At 41.3% G+C, this 14,611-nt stretch overlaps 2 protein-coding genes across 11 annotated transcripts in view; one reads left to right on the forward strand and one right to left on the reverse strand.

The window, feature by feature from the left end:
- Positions 1-14,611, forward strand: part of tmtc3 (transmembrane O-mannosyltransferase targeting cadherins 3) — a 183,952-nt gene that overhangs the window by 108,691 nt on the left and 60,650 nt on the right. The window lies entirely within an intron of this gene.
- Positions 1-14,611, reverse strand: part of cep290 (centrosomal protein 290) — a 42,763-nt gene that overhangs the window by 3,310 nt on the left and 24,842 nt on the right. For 6 of the 10 annotated variants that reach the window (XM_049483956.1, XM_049483955.1, XM_049483954.1 and 3 more), the window contains 28 exons: positions 14,373-14,603; positions 14,082-14,255; positions 13,868-13,979; positions 13,465-13,670; positions 13,158-13,309; positions 12,960-13,071; positions 11,239-11,694; positions 10,955-11,119; positions 10,660-10,767; positions 10,365-10,499; positions 9,947-10,210; positions 9,474-9,581; positions 7,831-8,030; positions 7,067-7,280; positions 6,774-6,911; positions 6,440-6,661; positions 5,859-5,993; positions 5,467-5,612; positions 5,220-5,375; positions 4,984-5,107; positions 4,032-4,772; positions 3,678-3,812; positions 3,178-3,264; positions 2,902-3,066; positions 687-809; positions 433-605; positions 178-319; positions 9-82 (listed from right to left, as the gene is read on the reverse strand). In XM_049483956.1, coding sequence (XP_049339913.1) covers positions 9-82; positions 178-319; positions 433-605; positions 687-809; positions 2,902-3,066; positions 3,178-3,264; positions 3,678-3,812; positions 4,032-4,772; positions 4,984-5,107; positions 5,220-5,375; positions 5,467-5,612; positions 5,859-5,993; positions 6,440-6,661; positions 6,774-6,911; positions 7,067-7,280; positions 7,831-8,030; positions 9,474-9,581; positions 9,947-10,210; positions 10,365-10,499; positions 10,660-10,767; positions 10,955-11,119; positions 11,239-11,694; positions 12,960-13,071; positions 13,158-13,309; positions 13,465-13,670; positions 13,868-13,979; positions 14,082-14,255; positions 14,373-14,603 — 5,198 coding nt within the window. Of the gene's footprint in view, positions 1-8; positions 83-177; positions 320-432; positions 606-686; positions 810-2,901; positions 3,067-3,177; positions 3,265-3,677; positions 3,824-4,031; positions 4,773-4,983; positions 5,108-5,219; positions 5,376-5,466; positions 5,613-5,858; positions 5,994-6,439; positions 6,662-6,773; positions 6,912-7,066; positions 7,281-7,830; positions 8,031-9,473; positions 9,582-9,946; positions 10,211-10,364; positions 10,500-10,659; positions 10,768-10,954; positions 11,120-11,238; positions 11,695-12,959; positions 13,072-13,157; positions 13,310-13,464; positions 13,671-13,867; positions 13,980-14,081; positions 14,256-14,372; positions 14,604-14,611 lie in introns of those variants that run through there. The other 4 variants (XM_049483959.1, XM_049483958.1, XR_007440865.1 and 1 more) reach the window with 3 other exon arrangements.

The raw sequence follows: 14,611 nt of genomic DNA on the forward strand, positions 1-14,611 counted from the left end.
TATTTTACCTATTAGACTGAAACTGCTGAGCAAGGCCCTCCTCAGTGATTCCTTCTATGGGTGTATTTTTCAAGAGCTCTACCTTTAGAATAAAGATACAAACAAAACATTTTTCAAATTCTGTATTTTTACATATCAAAAACACATCAAAATCCTCAAAATATTATTTGCACTTACTTGTTCCTTTAGCTGTATGATAGTGCGCTGAGCATCCTTCTCTCTCTCGTGGGACTCTTTGAGCTTTAAATTGAACTCAGAGATACTTGCCTTGTTTTTAGAGATTTCACTCTCGAGGTCTTTCATTTTATTTTCATACAACCTTTAGAAAAAACAAGGTACTGATTGAGAACTTGCAACTTTGGTATTTGACACACTCATAACAAATCAATATAGCTTCAATTTATAATATTGGGACATTTCTGAATCATTTACCTGGTCACAACTGTTGATTTCCAGCTCTTGCCATCTGCCCGCTCTAAAGACGGCCCCTTAGACTGAGCCAGTAGAAGCTTCTGGGTGGTTTCATCAAGCTCTGCTTTAAGCTTCTTATTTTTTACAACCAGGCTGGTGTTTTCTACTCTTAGCTTCTCTAAAGCCTCAGATACCTAAATAGGAGTAGATAAAACCTCTTATGATCCCATTTAGAGACTCATTTAAATAAAATCATCTTGTGAATGTGTGAAAACCTTTTTGATGTCTTTGTGCAGACGTTCATTTTCCATCACTATTTTCTCCATTCCTTTCATTTTTGAATCAAGTCTTGATGTCAGATGAAAATCCATTTTCTCCTTCATCTTGTCATATTCAGCCTATAACAAAAGAGATGATGCAGTGATGTGACACTGGTTCTGTTGTAGCAGTACATTTAACACAATGACTAATAATACACACAATTTATCAGTGGTTCTTGTTGGTGTTCAACCAACGACTACTTAAACTTCCAAGCACCACCTACCAGCCATTTCCCAGGAACACATGTACCACAAACATGCTTATACACAGTAAGCTAGGCATGTTATCAACACATTGCCAGGCCAAAAAAAGTTATGTACCAAAGTAAAAACTAATGTTCAATTGGACCGCCTTTAGCTCTGATTATACCACATTTAATTCCGACCCTGCAATGTGATTGGCTAAGAGGTGTTCTATGAGTGCCATTATCAGCAGTAACTGAAGCTCTTCATGTATTAATCCACCACATACAGGTAAACCAGCAATGATGCAGCGCTTACAAGCCAAACAGCATTGCTACAAACAGAGCAGCAATGGATCTATTTTAACTCATGTGTGTTTATAAGCAAACAGATTGCATCTTTAAAAAAAAACAGTGATAAATCGCAATAACACACTTGAGCTCCGTGCAATAATGTAACTCTAGCTTCAGCTCCGTGCGCCGCCATATTTGTATTGATAATGTTATAGACATGTATATACATAGACTCTGCATAGCGTAGCAGCCGGCACCATGAGGCTATGAGGAGTCTATGTACATATATGTCTATGTTATTTTCAGTTCAGTAATAGCAGCGCTTGGAGCTGAAGCTAGCGTTATGGGATGTTAACAGCATTTTTTAATAAGCTTCTTGTGCACTTTTTAAGTTAGTAATGCCTCGTTTTAAATGCCAGGGCTCTCTGGATTGCTACTCTGAGCCTGGATAACAGTGAAAAAAGCAATTTATCGAGGCAAATTATGCCCCGTGTCACCCAGTCTGAAGGTGTAAAATTTCCATATTTCGGAACGCTGCGGGAGAACGGAGGTGTGCTATTCATCAAAGGTTTAGTACCTTTTATCATGTTTTACTACACTGGATGTTATGTTTTGTAGCGCTTTTGTCTTTTTATTGGATTACTGTAAAGCTGCTCTTGGATTCAGCTGTAAAAAGCTTTATACAAACACATTTGTGGAAGGTGCAAACTGTGGCAGCTGATTTTTGTTACTACAAACAAATTTTCAAAACACAAAATATTTCCAAAAGTGTCAAAGTAATGACGTTACTCAAAAAAGGAGAATTTGCTGATTTATCTGTAAAAACTATGAAGATTAAGCCAGATTTGTTTATTTTATTGCTATGAGATAAACTGGCTGGTAATTAAGGTATTGCTAGGTGGTTGCAATGATTTCCCAGGTCATTGCCATGGTGTTGCTAAGCACTTCTTATGATTTTGCTGGATGGTTATAAAGATGTTTCTAAAGGGTTGTTAGGTGGTTCATAAGCACCTGCTAAATGGCTGTTGTGGTCTTTCTATAGAGTTTCAGCTATCTTTTCAATGTGGGGAGAAACTAATTTTAACTTTAGAATAACGTGGCAGATTAGTTCAAAAAGCAAAAAAATAATGCTACTGGATCAACAAATTCGCCAAATTTGATTGTTGTAGCTTTGAATTTGATAAGAGCTGGGGATAGGTGGCGCTTTACAAAAAGCACACCTTCATTGTCAAAAGCAACACACAGAATCCACTTATACACAAGCTATTTAACTTGGAGGTAACAATCTGCACAGTGGCACCAAAAAACACTGTCCAACCGTCTCTCTGCAGCCGAACTGACCTCACCAACCCCCAAAACTAGCCTTTCAGTACCCCGAATAACCCCTAACCCCCAAACACAGCCTTTTTCTCTACCCCGATTAACCCCAACATCCAGCCTTTTATACCCCCACTAACCAACAGACCCAGCCTTTTAGTCCTCCCAAGTTTTTTCCTCAAGTCCCTCACTAACCGCCAGACTGAGCCTTTCTCTCAGATCCCTTACTATCCCCAAGGTGCAGTCTTTTAGTACCGTATTTGACCCCCAAACTCAGCCTTTCTCCTAGGTCCCTCACTAATCCCCAGGCCTTTTTTACAGTTACAGGTATTTTCAAGTCATAATTAAGCCACACTACTGTTTTCTTCTCAAATTACCTTGAATTTCTCGTGTTCACGTTCCAGAGTGGTGAGCTGTTCTTGTGTCGTAGTGGCTGAGCTCTTTTTTAGACTCTCATTCTCTCTCTGCACCTTCTCTACCACTTTCTTCATCAGTGCAATTGTCTTTTCCAGCTCAGGAACTGTCTTTCCACTTCGCCCAGTCTGCAGATCAATGGTGAGTGTTCATACAACATTTTGGGTGGGGAAAAAAAAAAAAAAATTCAACATGCAAACTCTGATAGAAAGCAGTGAAGTAGGCGTTTCAAAACCTACCCCATGGCCATGCCCAAGCTTCTTCTCCACTTCAGCTTTTTCCTTTTTGAGCACATCACACATTTCTTTGAGGTCAGAAACCTGATGCTGTGATTAGGAATAATAGGTTATCAGGGCCCCAGCACCGTTCTGGGTATTTATAAGGATTAAGGCATCATTGCATATGTTTTCTGTACTCTGCTTTTGTAATATGTGAATTTAAAAAACATGTTTACATACTCTTTAAAAACTCCTCCTAGACCTAGACAATTAACCAGACTGTCTTCATATTGGGCAGGAATAAACTTCATCTCAGAAGCTCTATAGTATCACATACAAATTCAAGGCCTTGCAATATTGGAAAAAATATAATACATGTTTTTGTATAGCTTTAATGTAAAAAGTAATTAAATTATAAGATTAGTAGGAGTTGTAGGAGTACCAGTCAAATATGTATAAAAACAACTAGGAGGGTTTAATTTACATTATGCAATCAAGATTTTTTTCAAACTTTGCTGTACCTTCAGACGTGGCAGGTCTTTGTTGGCCTGTTCCAGCTGAAAGCGAAGCTCCAGGTTCTCAGTGGACAGTCTGAGGTTGTCTTTCTGTAGCTCATGCTCCCTTTGTGAAGGTGTTCCAGAGCCCCTGCCTGATGTCTGAGCAGAAACTGATACATGACTACATATTTAACATGACAACTAATAAGTAAAAATATAATATGTATCACTTTTAGAGCAGGGTTTAGTGCTGCTACAGTACACACATGCACATCTCTGTAACACTAAAAAGGAATCAAGCAGGAAGCCTACAAAGCCACGGAGCTAGTTTTTAGAAGCTGTTCTATTTCTCCTGTGAAGCACCTTACAGCCAAGTACCTTGCGAGGCACTTGTGGTCTCACTCTGCTATGCCTCCCTCTTTTGCTTGCATCAATTGTGGCACTCCTCAATGGCAACAGTCTAAGAGATCTAGCTGTAAGGGTAAATTTGCTCCCTGGTGGGTCAGAAGAAGCTTGGGGTTTTGTCACAGCAGCATGTGGCTGCCTATTAAGCCTAGTGATGAAAGTCTTTTCAGTTTTCTCCCTGACTCCATCCTCCAAAGCACAGAGTCTTTGTTGCTCGATGGAGGGACTCTGTGTTTCTGGCTGTTTCTGCGTCCTGTTATGAGACTCTGTAGATCTCTGCAAGTCCTGGCCTGATTCTCCCTCAGTCACACATGTTTCTTTCTCCTTTGCCTGTTGGTCACCCCGCTCTTTGTCACCCTGTTCTTGTTCCTTAGGTTTGTCCTCTGTTCTCTCTGATTCTGGTGATTCTCGCTCTTTGGGAACTGTCTCAGTTTTGTTGTTCTCCTCCTCCTCCTCCTCCTCCTCCTCCTCCTCCTCAGTATCTTTAATTTCTGTATCTGTTGCAAGCTGGTTTTCTTGGTCAACTGCTATGGCCCCTTTATGTTCATGCTGTGCCACAGTCTTGTCTCCAAGGATTACTATGTTGTTCTTTTCTTGATCTCCACTCTTTTCTGCATCCACCTGCTGAAATGTGTTCATTTTGGTTTCCCTCACCATGGCTGTTTTTATCAATGCACTAGAATCAGCTATCAAATCCTCATTATCGCAACTGTCCTTTACATATTAGAAAAGAAGAAAAATAAAAATGAGTGAGAAGAGTTAAGGACCACAGTCGATTGAGCCAACATGACTTATCAGTACAAAAAGGTGGTGGAAGGGGGAAACGTGTGTAATTTTTTTGCTTTTTGTACAATTATTAGCCACATTCAAATTTTGTATAATTACTTATGTATAATAAAATGCAAAGAAAGAAAAGGGTACTTACAGATGGCCTAGAAAAAGGGTCTTTTTTCAGCTGAGACTCTAAAGAGTAAATCCTCTCCTCTAGATAGCGGTTCCTGATGTTAATGTCCTCCATTGCAGCATCCCGTGGTAAAGCCTGCTGCAGCCTGAATATTAGAAATGCAATTTACTTACTTTTAATTTTAACAAGTCCTCACAACCATTGATTGCATTTCATGAATGACTGTCTCTTTTGTTTCTTTTGAAGTCAAAACGTACTTCATTATTTCAATCTGCTGCTCCAGCTCACAGTTTCTGTTTTTTAGGCTCTCAATCTCTTTGTCAGTCTCCACGGTCCGTGCACCTACCACCTGATCTGCGGTCACCCCACGACTTTTCAGCTTCTTCTGCAGGCCTGCTTTTTCTTGCTCCAACCTGCAGAGAATGAGGCAAACACCAGTGGCATCAGATATTATATAGCCTTGTATTCGTGCATTTTACATAAAAATAGTATCTCGTTTTTAACCTTCCGTAGAGTTCTTTCAGTGTATTTAGTTGTTTGGAAAGCAAGTCTGTCTGTCTCTCTTTCTCCTTTAAATGGTTTTGGAATTTCTCCACCTTGGCCTGCCATTTCTTTGCTTCTTCCCATCTCACCAGTTCTTCTTTAGAGGTCTTCAAGGACAAACAGAAAAAAAAAACGTGCAAACAATTTTACTTTTGGATAAACAAACAAAAATCTTTTTTTGTGAGACAACACAATGTGACCTCAGTTATATTATTTCGTTTATAGCTTACTCTGCTACTTATACAATGTGCATGTCAGATTGTGTTAATCCTAAAATTAAATTTACATAACTTTAGTAATCTTTATAAAGCTGCGACAACTCTCAACTGATTAAAAAAAATGAATTTGTGCACCTTGTCATCCTTAACTATAGTTTTTCTTTCTGCAGGCTCTGACACACTCTTCTTGTCCAGCTCAGACTCAAGCTTGCGTATCTTCTTCTGTAGTGTCTCTACAGAGGGGCCTTTAATCTCACTTTCTGTCTGACCCTGTAACACACAGGCATTTTTAACCACATTTTTTTTCCAATATTAATATACAATCAATCCATACATTAACTTTCCAAAATCCCTTAGACACTTCACTTTTATACAACATTTATGTACAGGTTTAGTGTGAAATTTATTGCACTGTAGAGAACAATACTGATTGCTTTACAGTGGTTTGATGTCTATAAAGCAAATACAGTCACCCTCTGTACTATCAAAAACACACCATTTGGCAACCCAATGCACCTGGCTGCGTGTAAGACACTTTTTCACTTTTAGGGTTCTAACTTGAGATCTTCGGATGATGGGGACACTGAGAGCCTTCATTTTGTTTATATCTTTGAAACCCCTCACAAGTCTGTCACCTATTGTCATATGAAGGTACAGTATGTATTTATTTAGATTATTCAGGTTATCTTTGTGAAATTGATGGCAGCCTGTCTGACCTGCAGGCCACTGTGGAGTCTCCTGACTTTCTGTTTGAGCTCCTCCACCTGCTCTTCCAGGGCACCTCTCTCACTCTGCAGTCTGCTCTGGCTCTTCTGACTCTTCTGCAGATCTCTGCTGAGGCTTTCCAGCTCCTCCTTCAGAGAGCTCTCGCGAGATTTTGCTGCCCGTACGTTCTCCTTCCAGGACTGTAGCTCCTCACTCAGCTCCTTCACGTGGGTCTGTCAGCAAATAAGATACATAAATATCACATATCTTATACTTATACTGTCTTGTACTACTGAGTTCTCTGATCACTTCTGTGTAAGAGGCAGCTGTTAACAGAGCACCAACCTTTAGATCCTTGGTTTGCTTGTCTACAATCTGCTGAATATTGAGGGACTCTTCCTTTTGGGCTGCACTTGCAATGATCTGCTGCTCAGCATGGGAAGTCATTTCTGCACGAAGCTCGAGCAGAGCTTTACTGAGAGCCTGAATGAACAAAGTATACATACATAATCTGGATCTTCTGTGCTGTGACTGAACTAAATCAGAATTAAGTGTAAAATCTTTTCTGCTATTTTAAAAAAGCAACAATTAAAAAAAAAATTGGGAGGGGCTGGTCAGATGTGCTCTCTGTACAGTACCTTCTGTTGCTTCTCCTTGAGAGCCAGTTGTGCTTTTAGACGCTCGACAAGGTTCTTCATGGTATTACTTGGAGATCGCACATTAGCCGCTTTCTGGGCCTCCAGCTCGGTACGTAGGTACTGCAGCTCCTTCTCCATCTGAGAGACTTGGGATCTATGCTCTTCTGCCTCCTGAGAGACAGCCTTCATTTGAGATGCATGTCTCTCCTCCAGCCTAACAAAAAAAAGCTAATTACAAAACCCACTAGAACTGGTTGCACATACAAATTCTACGTTAGCCAGCATGCCTCTTGAGGGTGCCACATAAATGAGTGCTTAAAAACTGTTAACAAAACAACAAAACAATTGGCCTAATAAAAAGAAATGAGAAGTCATACTTATTGCTATTAAGTTCCCCTTTACAAATTTGATATCAGTTTTTAAATGATAATTTCATTTTTAAGGGAAAAATATAATCCAAACCAACCTGGTCCTGTGAAAAAGTAGTTGCTCCAACCATGAACTAACTGTGATGAACTTTTTCTCAGAAATCCTAGTTAAATTTCACTAGCCCAACCAGGTCTGATTCCTGCAGGATGTTTTTTTTAAGATTTCTTGATTCTACATCTTGTGTACAGGACCTCCTACAGACACTCATAATTCATAACATGGTTCTACATCAGCTGCCCAGTATAAAAATCTCCTGTCGTGCCACAGATGAATAGATGCAGGTCAAACAAGTTTGAAAGGTTGTGAGGTTGGTCTGCAGTCACAGTTAGACTCACTTGGCTGTTTGTGCTGTGTGATCTTTTGCCTGAGAAGCAGTGGCCTGCCTCTGTTTCTCCAGCTCAGCAGTCAGCATCTTCAGCTTGTGTGTTAGAGATAAGATGGACGTGTCCTGCTCTGCCACTGTCTGTTCCAATTCAGCCAGCCGTGCCAGCTGCTTTGTAGTTGGCACAGTGATTGTGGGTTTCTTCATCAGCTCCTACAGCATGCAAATTAAATTAATCTAATGGCTGATATGATTAAGATATACATTGGTCAAAAAAATAAAAGGAACACAAAAATAACACATCCTAGATCTCATACATAGTGCAAAGTGAAATGCATTGAGAACAAAATAACATAAAAATGATCAATGTAAATCTAAATTATTTCAAAATTGAAAATCAAATAACAGACTGATCCAACTTCAGTGGAAAATCCTCAAGACAAGTTAAAATGAGGCTCAGTAGTGTGTGTGGCTCCACGTGCCTGTATGACCTCCCTACAGCACCTGGGCTGCTCCTGATGAGGCGGCGGATGTTCTCCTGAAGAATCTCCTCCCAGACCTGGATTAAAGCATCATTCTACTCCTGGACAGTCTGTGGTGCAGTGTTGCGCTGGTGGATGGAGCGAGACATTGTGCTGGATTGGATTCAGGTCTGGGGAACGGGCGGGGCAGTCCATAGCATCAATGCCTTCATCATGCAGGAACTACTGACACACTTCAGCCACATGAGGCTGTGTGTTGTCCTGCATCAGAAGGAAACCAGGGCCAACTGCACCAGTATATAATCTCACAATGGGTCTGAGGATCATATCATGGTACCTAATGACAGTTAGGGTACCTCTGGCGAGCACATAGAGGTCTGTGCAGCCCTTCAAAGAACTCTGCACGGTGTTGGGCTGTGAGCACAAGCCCCACTTGTGGACGTTTGGCCCTCATACCACCCTCATGGAGAAACATAGATATTAGTGGCCTGCTGGAGGTCATTTTGCAGGGCTCTTGCACTGCTCCTCCTGTTCCTCCTTGCACAAAGAAGGAGGTAGCGGTCCTGCTGCTGGGTTGTTGCCCTCCATGTCTCCTGGTGTACTGGCCTGTCTCCTGGTATCTGCTGCATACTCTGGACACTGTGCTGACAGACACAGCAAACCTTCTTGCCACAGCTCGCATTGATGTGCCGTCCTGGATGAGCTGCACTACCTGAGCAGCTTCTGTGGGTTGTAGACAACGTCTCATGCTACCTCTATGGTGAGAGAACTGACAAAAAGCAGCTAGAACATCAGCTAGAAAGTATGAGAACAGAGAAAAGGTCTGTGGTCACCGCCTGCAGAACCACTCCGTTATAGGGGTTGTCTTGTTAATTGCCTCTCATTTCTACCTGTTGTCTGTTCTATTTGCACAACAGCAGGTGGACTTGTTTTACAAACAGATTTGCTTCCTAACTGGACAGGTTGATTTTACAGAAGTGTGGTTGACTTGGAGTTACATTGTGTTGTATGAATTTAGACTTTCAGTCAAACACCAAACATTTAATGTGCTCAGCAGTTCAAATGTTAAGTGCTGTTATACTGCTTGATATTCAAATTCTGCAAAATGCTTCCAGCTGTAACCATTAAAGGGTTATACAGTAAGGTATTTTAAGTATGTATATGGTCACCCTACCTGAGCAGTTTGTCTGAAGTGGTCCAAAGACTTGTCTGTGTGCAGGTCTAACTTCTGGTGTAGGTTTTTCACCTCCTCGTCATGCTTTTTTGATGTCTCTTCCTGCTCCTGTGAAAAGGATGGACAGGTTTTCAGGTTTTAAAGGTCAAAGGTTTAAAGGTTTGGACATATGAACTATGGAGAACTGGGTCTGGACTTTATGTGGAGTTGCCCATTCACAGATGTAGTTTGCACCCAAAGAATGTGTTCTCATAGCAGAACATTTTGTGTGGTTTAGGCAAGGGCTGGCCCCTGTGTACTGAGTGCAGAGGACTGTACGATACACTGAATTCTCCTAAATTTAACTTGATATTCTGTGGTCATTTTGTACCCCAAACCTTATTTGGAAACTGTACTGGCTGTTGAAAAACACTAAAGCCAATGATATATTCATGATTCATTGATATGCTGTAAACAAGTGCTTCCCGAAGTACCTGTCTAGCCTTGACTAGAAGGTTTTGGTACTTCTTAAGAACCTCCTCTTTCTGGTCCAGGCGGCCCTGCAGGTTGCTGATGGTTTGATGAGCGATCTTCAGGGCTGGCTGGCTGTTCAAGTCTTCCTGCTTGCTCAGGTCAGCGAGAAGCCTCTCCCGTTCAGCAGCAGCTGGGAGGCGGAGCCGCAGTTCATTGATGACCCGATCTCGTGCCAGCACGTTCTGCTCTGCTTGCCAAAGCGCTGCCTCCTTCACCTTTAGCTTCTGCTCACGCAACAAAAACAATTAAGTGCACTAATCATCATGGCATGCAACACCACAAGAGCTCATGATTCATTTACTGGACAGTTGTAAATGCTTCTGAAGATAAACGCAGACAGGTAGAGAGTCCACATGAATGAAAAATGACAATACTGACCTCCTCAAGAGTTTTGCATACAGCTTGTGTCTCCAGAATGGTGCGAACATGTTCTTTTATTTTACTTAGTGCCTGGCCCAGCTGGTGGGCAAGAGGCTGGCTTGGATCCGGCAAAGAATCTGTTGCTTCTTCAAACTAAAACCAGTCAAATAAAGAAACCCACATTTTTGCATGTGCAATAAAAAAGTCTAAACTTAAATTTTAAAAACAATTAAATTAAATAGATAAAAATAAAACAGACCATAAAATGAAACAGGTTATGCTATGTTAAGTGTGAGCCAATTGCAAACAGCACCTTTTGTGCAGAGCCAATAATTTGACGCTGTTGTTTATCATAGGCTTCCAGTTGTCGCTCGAGCTCCACTTCCCTGTGATCCCAGGAGAGCTGCCGCTCTTCCTGTAGCTGGAAGAGTGAAACATACTGTTTTAAGATCATCTCTAACCTAAAACAAAATCAATGACACTTTGTTTTGTTCCAACCTAAACAGAGCTTAAATGATCTATATTTAATGCAGATACTTGCTAGTATTTATTTACTCTTGTGTCATTTTAATCTTTTTATAATTATATCTAGCAAACAGCAGCCTTACATTGTTCTGTTGCACCAGTTCTTCTTCTAGGCTGCTGATGATGCGTTCTTGCTCATCAATCATGTTCTTCAGGTACCTGATTTCCTCTCTCTGAGCTCCTAGCTCTCTGTTTTTTCTCAGTTCCTGTAGACGAGCTTCCTCCAACTTCTTATGCCACTCGCTCACCTGCAAGTTCGGAAGAGAAACAGTTACGCTGAACAGACTGCCAAGAAACAAGTTCTAATCTGAATTAATTTAAAGACAGTCTCTTTTAATAGATCTATCCCTGATGATCTGTGGAGTACCTTCTGTGCTCCTTTACCATCCTTTATTGTGGCCATGAGCTCTTCTAGACTTTTCAGCCGAAGTTCCAGTTCCTGTGCCCTCCCCTCTGCCATCTTGTGTTCCTCCTGTATTCTTTGCGCGTCCTTTCTGGCCTTCTGTTGTGCTTCCTGTAGCTGTAGCATGGTGTTGGAGAACTTTTCCTGCTGGGCAAGTGGCAGAGCTCCAGAGAACTGCGTCCGCAGGGCCTGCAGGGCGTGGCGGAGATGCCGGGCACGCTGACGCCCCTCTTGCCTTTCGTGCCACAACGCCTGCTGTTGAGCGTCCAGGTGCTGCTCTGCACGCAACTGTTGTGCCTCCAGCTTAAGCAAACGGGCAGTGGAGGCCTCCAGCTTGCTGATAGCTGCCGTTTCGCTCAGCTGAAGTGCCACGATGTGCTGGTGAAGCTTGGCAATAAGGGACTTCTCGTCAGACTGAGCCTGGCCATAGAACACAATACAATGACTTGCAAAAGTATTTACACCCCTTGAACCATACATTTAAAATGATACATTTCTTTTACAATTTTTATTCAAATAAAAATCTGAAAATGATGACATGCAAAATAATTCAGACCCCTTTACTCTAAAACCCCTAAATAAAATCTAGTGCAATCAGCTGCCTTCAGAAGTCACTTAATTAGTTATTAGAGTCCAGCTGTGTGTAATTTAGTCTCAGTATAAATACACCTGTTCTGTGAATGCCTCAGTGGTTTGTTAGAGAACACTAGTGAACAAACAGCATCATGAAGACCAAGGAACTCACCAGACAGGTCAGAGATAAAGTTGTGGAGATGTTTAAAGCAGGATTAGGTTATAGAAACATTTCCCAAGCTTTGAGCATCCAAGGAACACTGTACAATCCAAAAATAGAAAAAAGTATTCTACACCTACAAACATACTAAAACATGACCATCAACCCAAACTGACAGATCAAGCAAGGAGAGCACTGATTAAAGAAGAAGCAGCCAAGAGGCCTATGGTCACTCTGGAGGAACTGCAGAAAACTACAGCACAGGTGGTAGAATCTGTTCACAGCACAACTATAAGTAATGCACTTCACAAATCTGGCCTTTATGGAAGAGTGATAAGCAGAAATCTTTTGTTGAAGAAGTGCCACAAGCTTTGTAGGGGATGTGAAACATGGTGATGGCAGTATCATGCTGTGGGGATGTTTTTCTTCAGCAGGAACAGGGAAGCGGAGCTTCTGTGGTTAGAAATGTTTACAGACGCTCTCCATCCAACCTGGCTGAGCTTGAGCTGTTTTATAAAGAAGAATGGGCAAAAATCTCAATCTCTAGATGTGCAAAGCTGGTAGAGACAAACCCCAAAAGACTTTCAGCTGTAATTGCAGCAAAAGTTGGTTCTATTAAGTATTGATGTAGGGGGCTGAATATTTTTGCATGTCACCTTTTTAAGATTTTATCTGTGCGTGGGTAATTCCACAACTGGGCTTCCATTTGTAATTTATTGAAAGCTTTTAATGTCTATACAAATGTTGTTAACTAAATTTTTTGTATTTATAAATTGTATGCTAAAAATATGCGTTGTTACACTCAAACCTGAGGATACTTGATAACTAAGAGTTGAATTGTTTTTCAAAAGTTACCTGGCTCTCTAACAGTGGATAATCTATTCAGCATTATTAGAATAATGTATATATATATATATATATATATTCCACTATTTAGAAACAAATATCTTACTTGATAGTCGAGCACCTGCCTTCTGAGACTCTCTACCTCCTTCTCTCTGGATTGTCGCCTGGCTTCCAGTGCAGAAACCTGCATTTTGGCCACGTCAGAAACCTCTCGTAACCTGTAAAGATCATTTTCAGTTAGACCCAGTGGTTACAATAAGTGGTGCTTTCAATATTACTATTTACTCTGTTGCTTTAAGCTTACTTGGACACCTCGATCCTGAGCTGGGCTTCACTTTTCTCAAGTTCTGCAATGTGCTGGCGGTCTGCATCACTGACTTCTTTACTGACACTGTCAGCAAGCTCGTCACGTAGCTCACGCTCGATCCGCTGCGCTTCCAGATTCTGTTTGGCCATCTGGAAACACACATTACAGATGACCAACAATAGACTCCTTTTTTCAGCAGTGTGGGTTAAGCAATGTTGGTAAACATCAGAGATCACTACAAACACTGACTCTTTGAGCCTTCACAGACACTTTCCCCAACATCTATTGATTTCAGAATACTCACCTCTGCAAATCTGCCCTCCAGCTCCAGGTTGCGCTCCTCCACCTGTTTAAGGGAATTTCTCAGGTGCTCATACATCTTCTGAGCATGCTCAGCTCTCTGCCTCTCGTTCAGTTCCTTCATCTCCAGCGTGGTGATGCGTTTGGACACTGAAACAATCTCACTGTTTGCCAGGGCCTTCACTGCCTTGTTTATACTGCTCTCTTCACCTGGAAACAGACCTCCACATCAGATAAACAAGCTCACCACCAGTGGGTTTTTTTAATTCACACCTATACCAAAAAGACTTAGACTTAAGATTCTGCCCTTTACTTTAAATAAAAGAAATAGCTACTGGTCATGCCTTTTTCATTCTGGGAAAACTGATGTACATGTCATTATTATAAAGGGTATCACCAGGTTTTACCAATGTCGTTGATGTGTTCCCAGGCTTGCTCTAGAGTGTGAAGTTTCTCTTTTGTGATCTCAAGCTCTTTGTTGACTGAATTGATTTGCTCGTGGAGGGAAACATTTTCATTCTGAAACCATCAGACAGTGTAAACCTTATTAAAGCTCAATGCAATGACACATAGAACATTATTGAAATCATTGTAAAATGTAAATATCACTCTTCACTATACCTCCATATGTTCTAGACCGGTGGTCCTCTGAACAAGGTAATTGTCCTTCTGAAGGAGATCTCTGTATTTGATTGTGAGATCATTATACTGCTTGTTTGCCCTCTCCAACTCGAATGAAGGAACACTGTCATCAAGCGCTTTCTGGAGCGCTGCCATTTTGAACGCAGCCATCTCCTGTTAAAGTAAAAAGCCATTTGTAGTTAATTCCACATCTTTAGTTTTAGAAGGTGCAATTTAGGTACAGGTACACATTAGTATACAAAAACACTGTAAATGAAATGAGGGCTACACCTTGAATCTCTGCAGATAGCCAATCCGCTTAGTGACTGCAGTCTCCATTTGGACAAAGTCTTCCTTTAACTTGTTATTCTCTTTCCTCAAGTGCTGCTCCTGCTCCAGCAGGGTGGTGTACTGTCGGGTCAGGGACTTCTCGTTTACTCTGAGCACAGTCGTCCTACGGGCAGCCTCAGACACCTGCCTCCTCATCTCAACTGGGTCCTTCTCCAGAGCTTCCAGCCAGTTCTAATAAT

Source organism: Astyanax mexicanus, chromosome 10 (genome assembly GCF_023375975.1).
Source record: "Astyanax mexicanus isolate ESR-SI-001 chromosome 10, AstMex3_surface, whole genome shotgun sequence".
NCBI classification, from domain to species: domain Eukaryota; kingdom Metazoa; phylum Chordata; class Actinopteri; order Characiformes; family Acestrorhamphidae; genus Astyanax; species Astyanax mexicanus.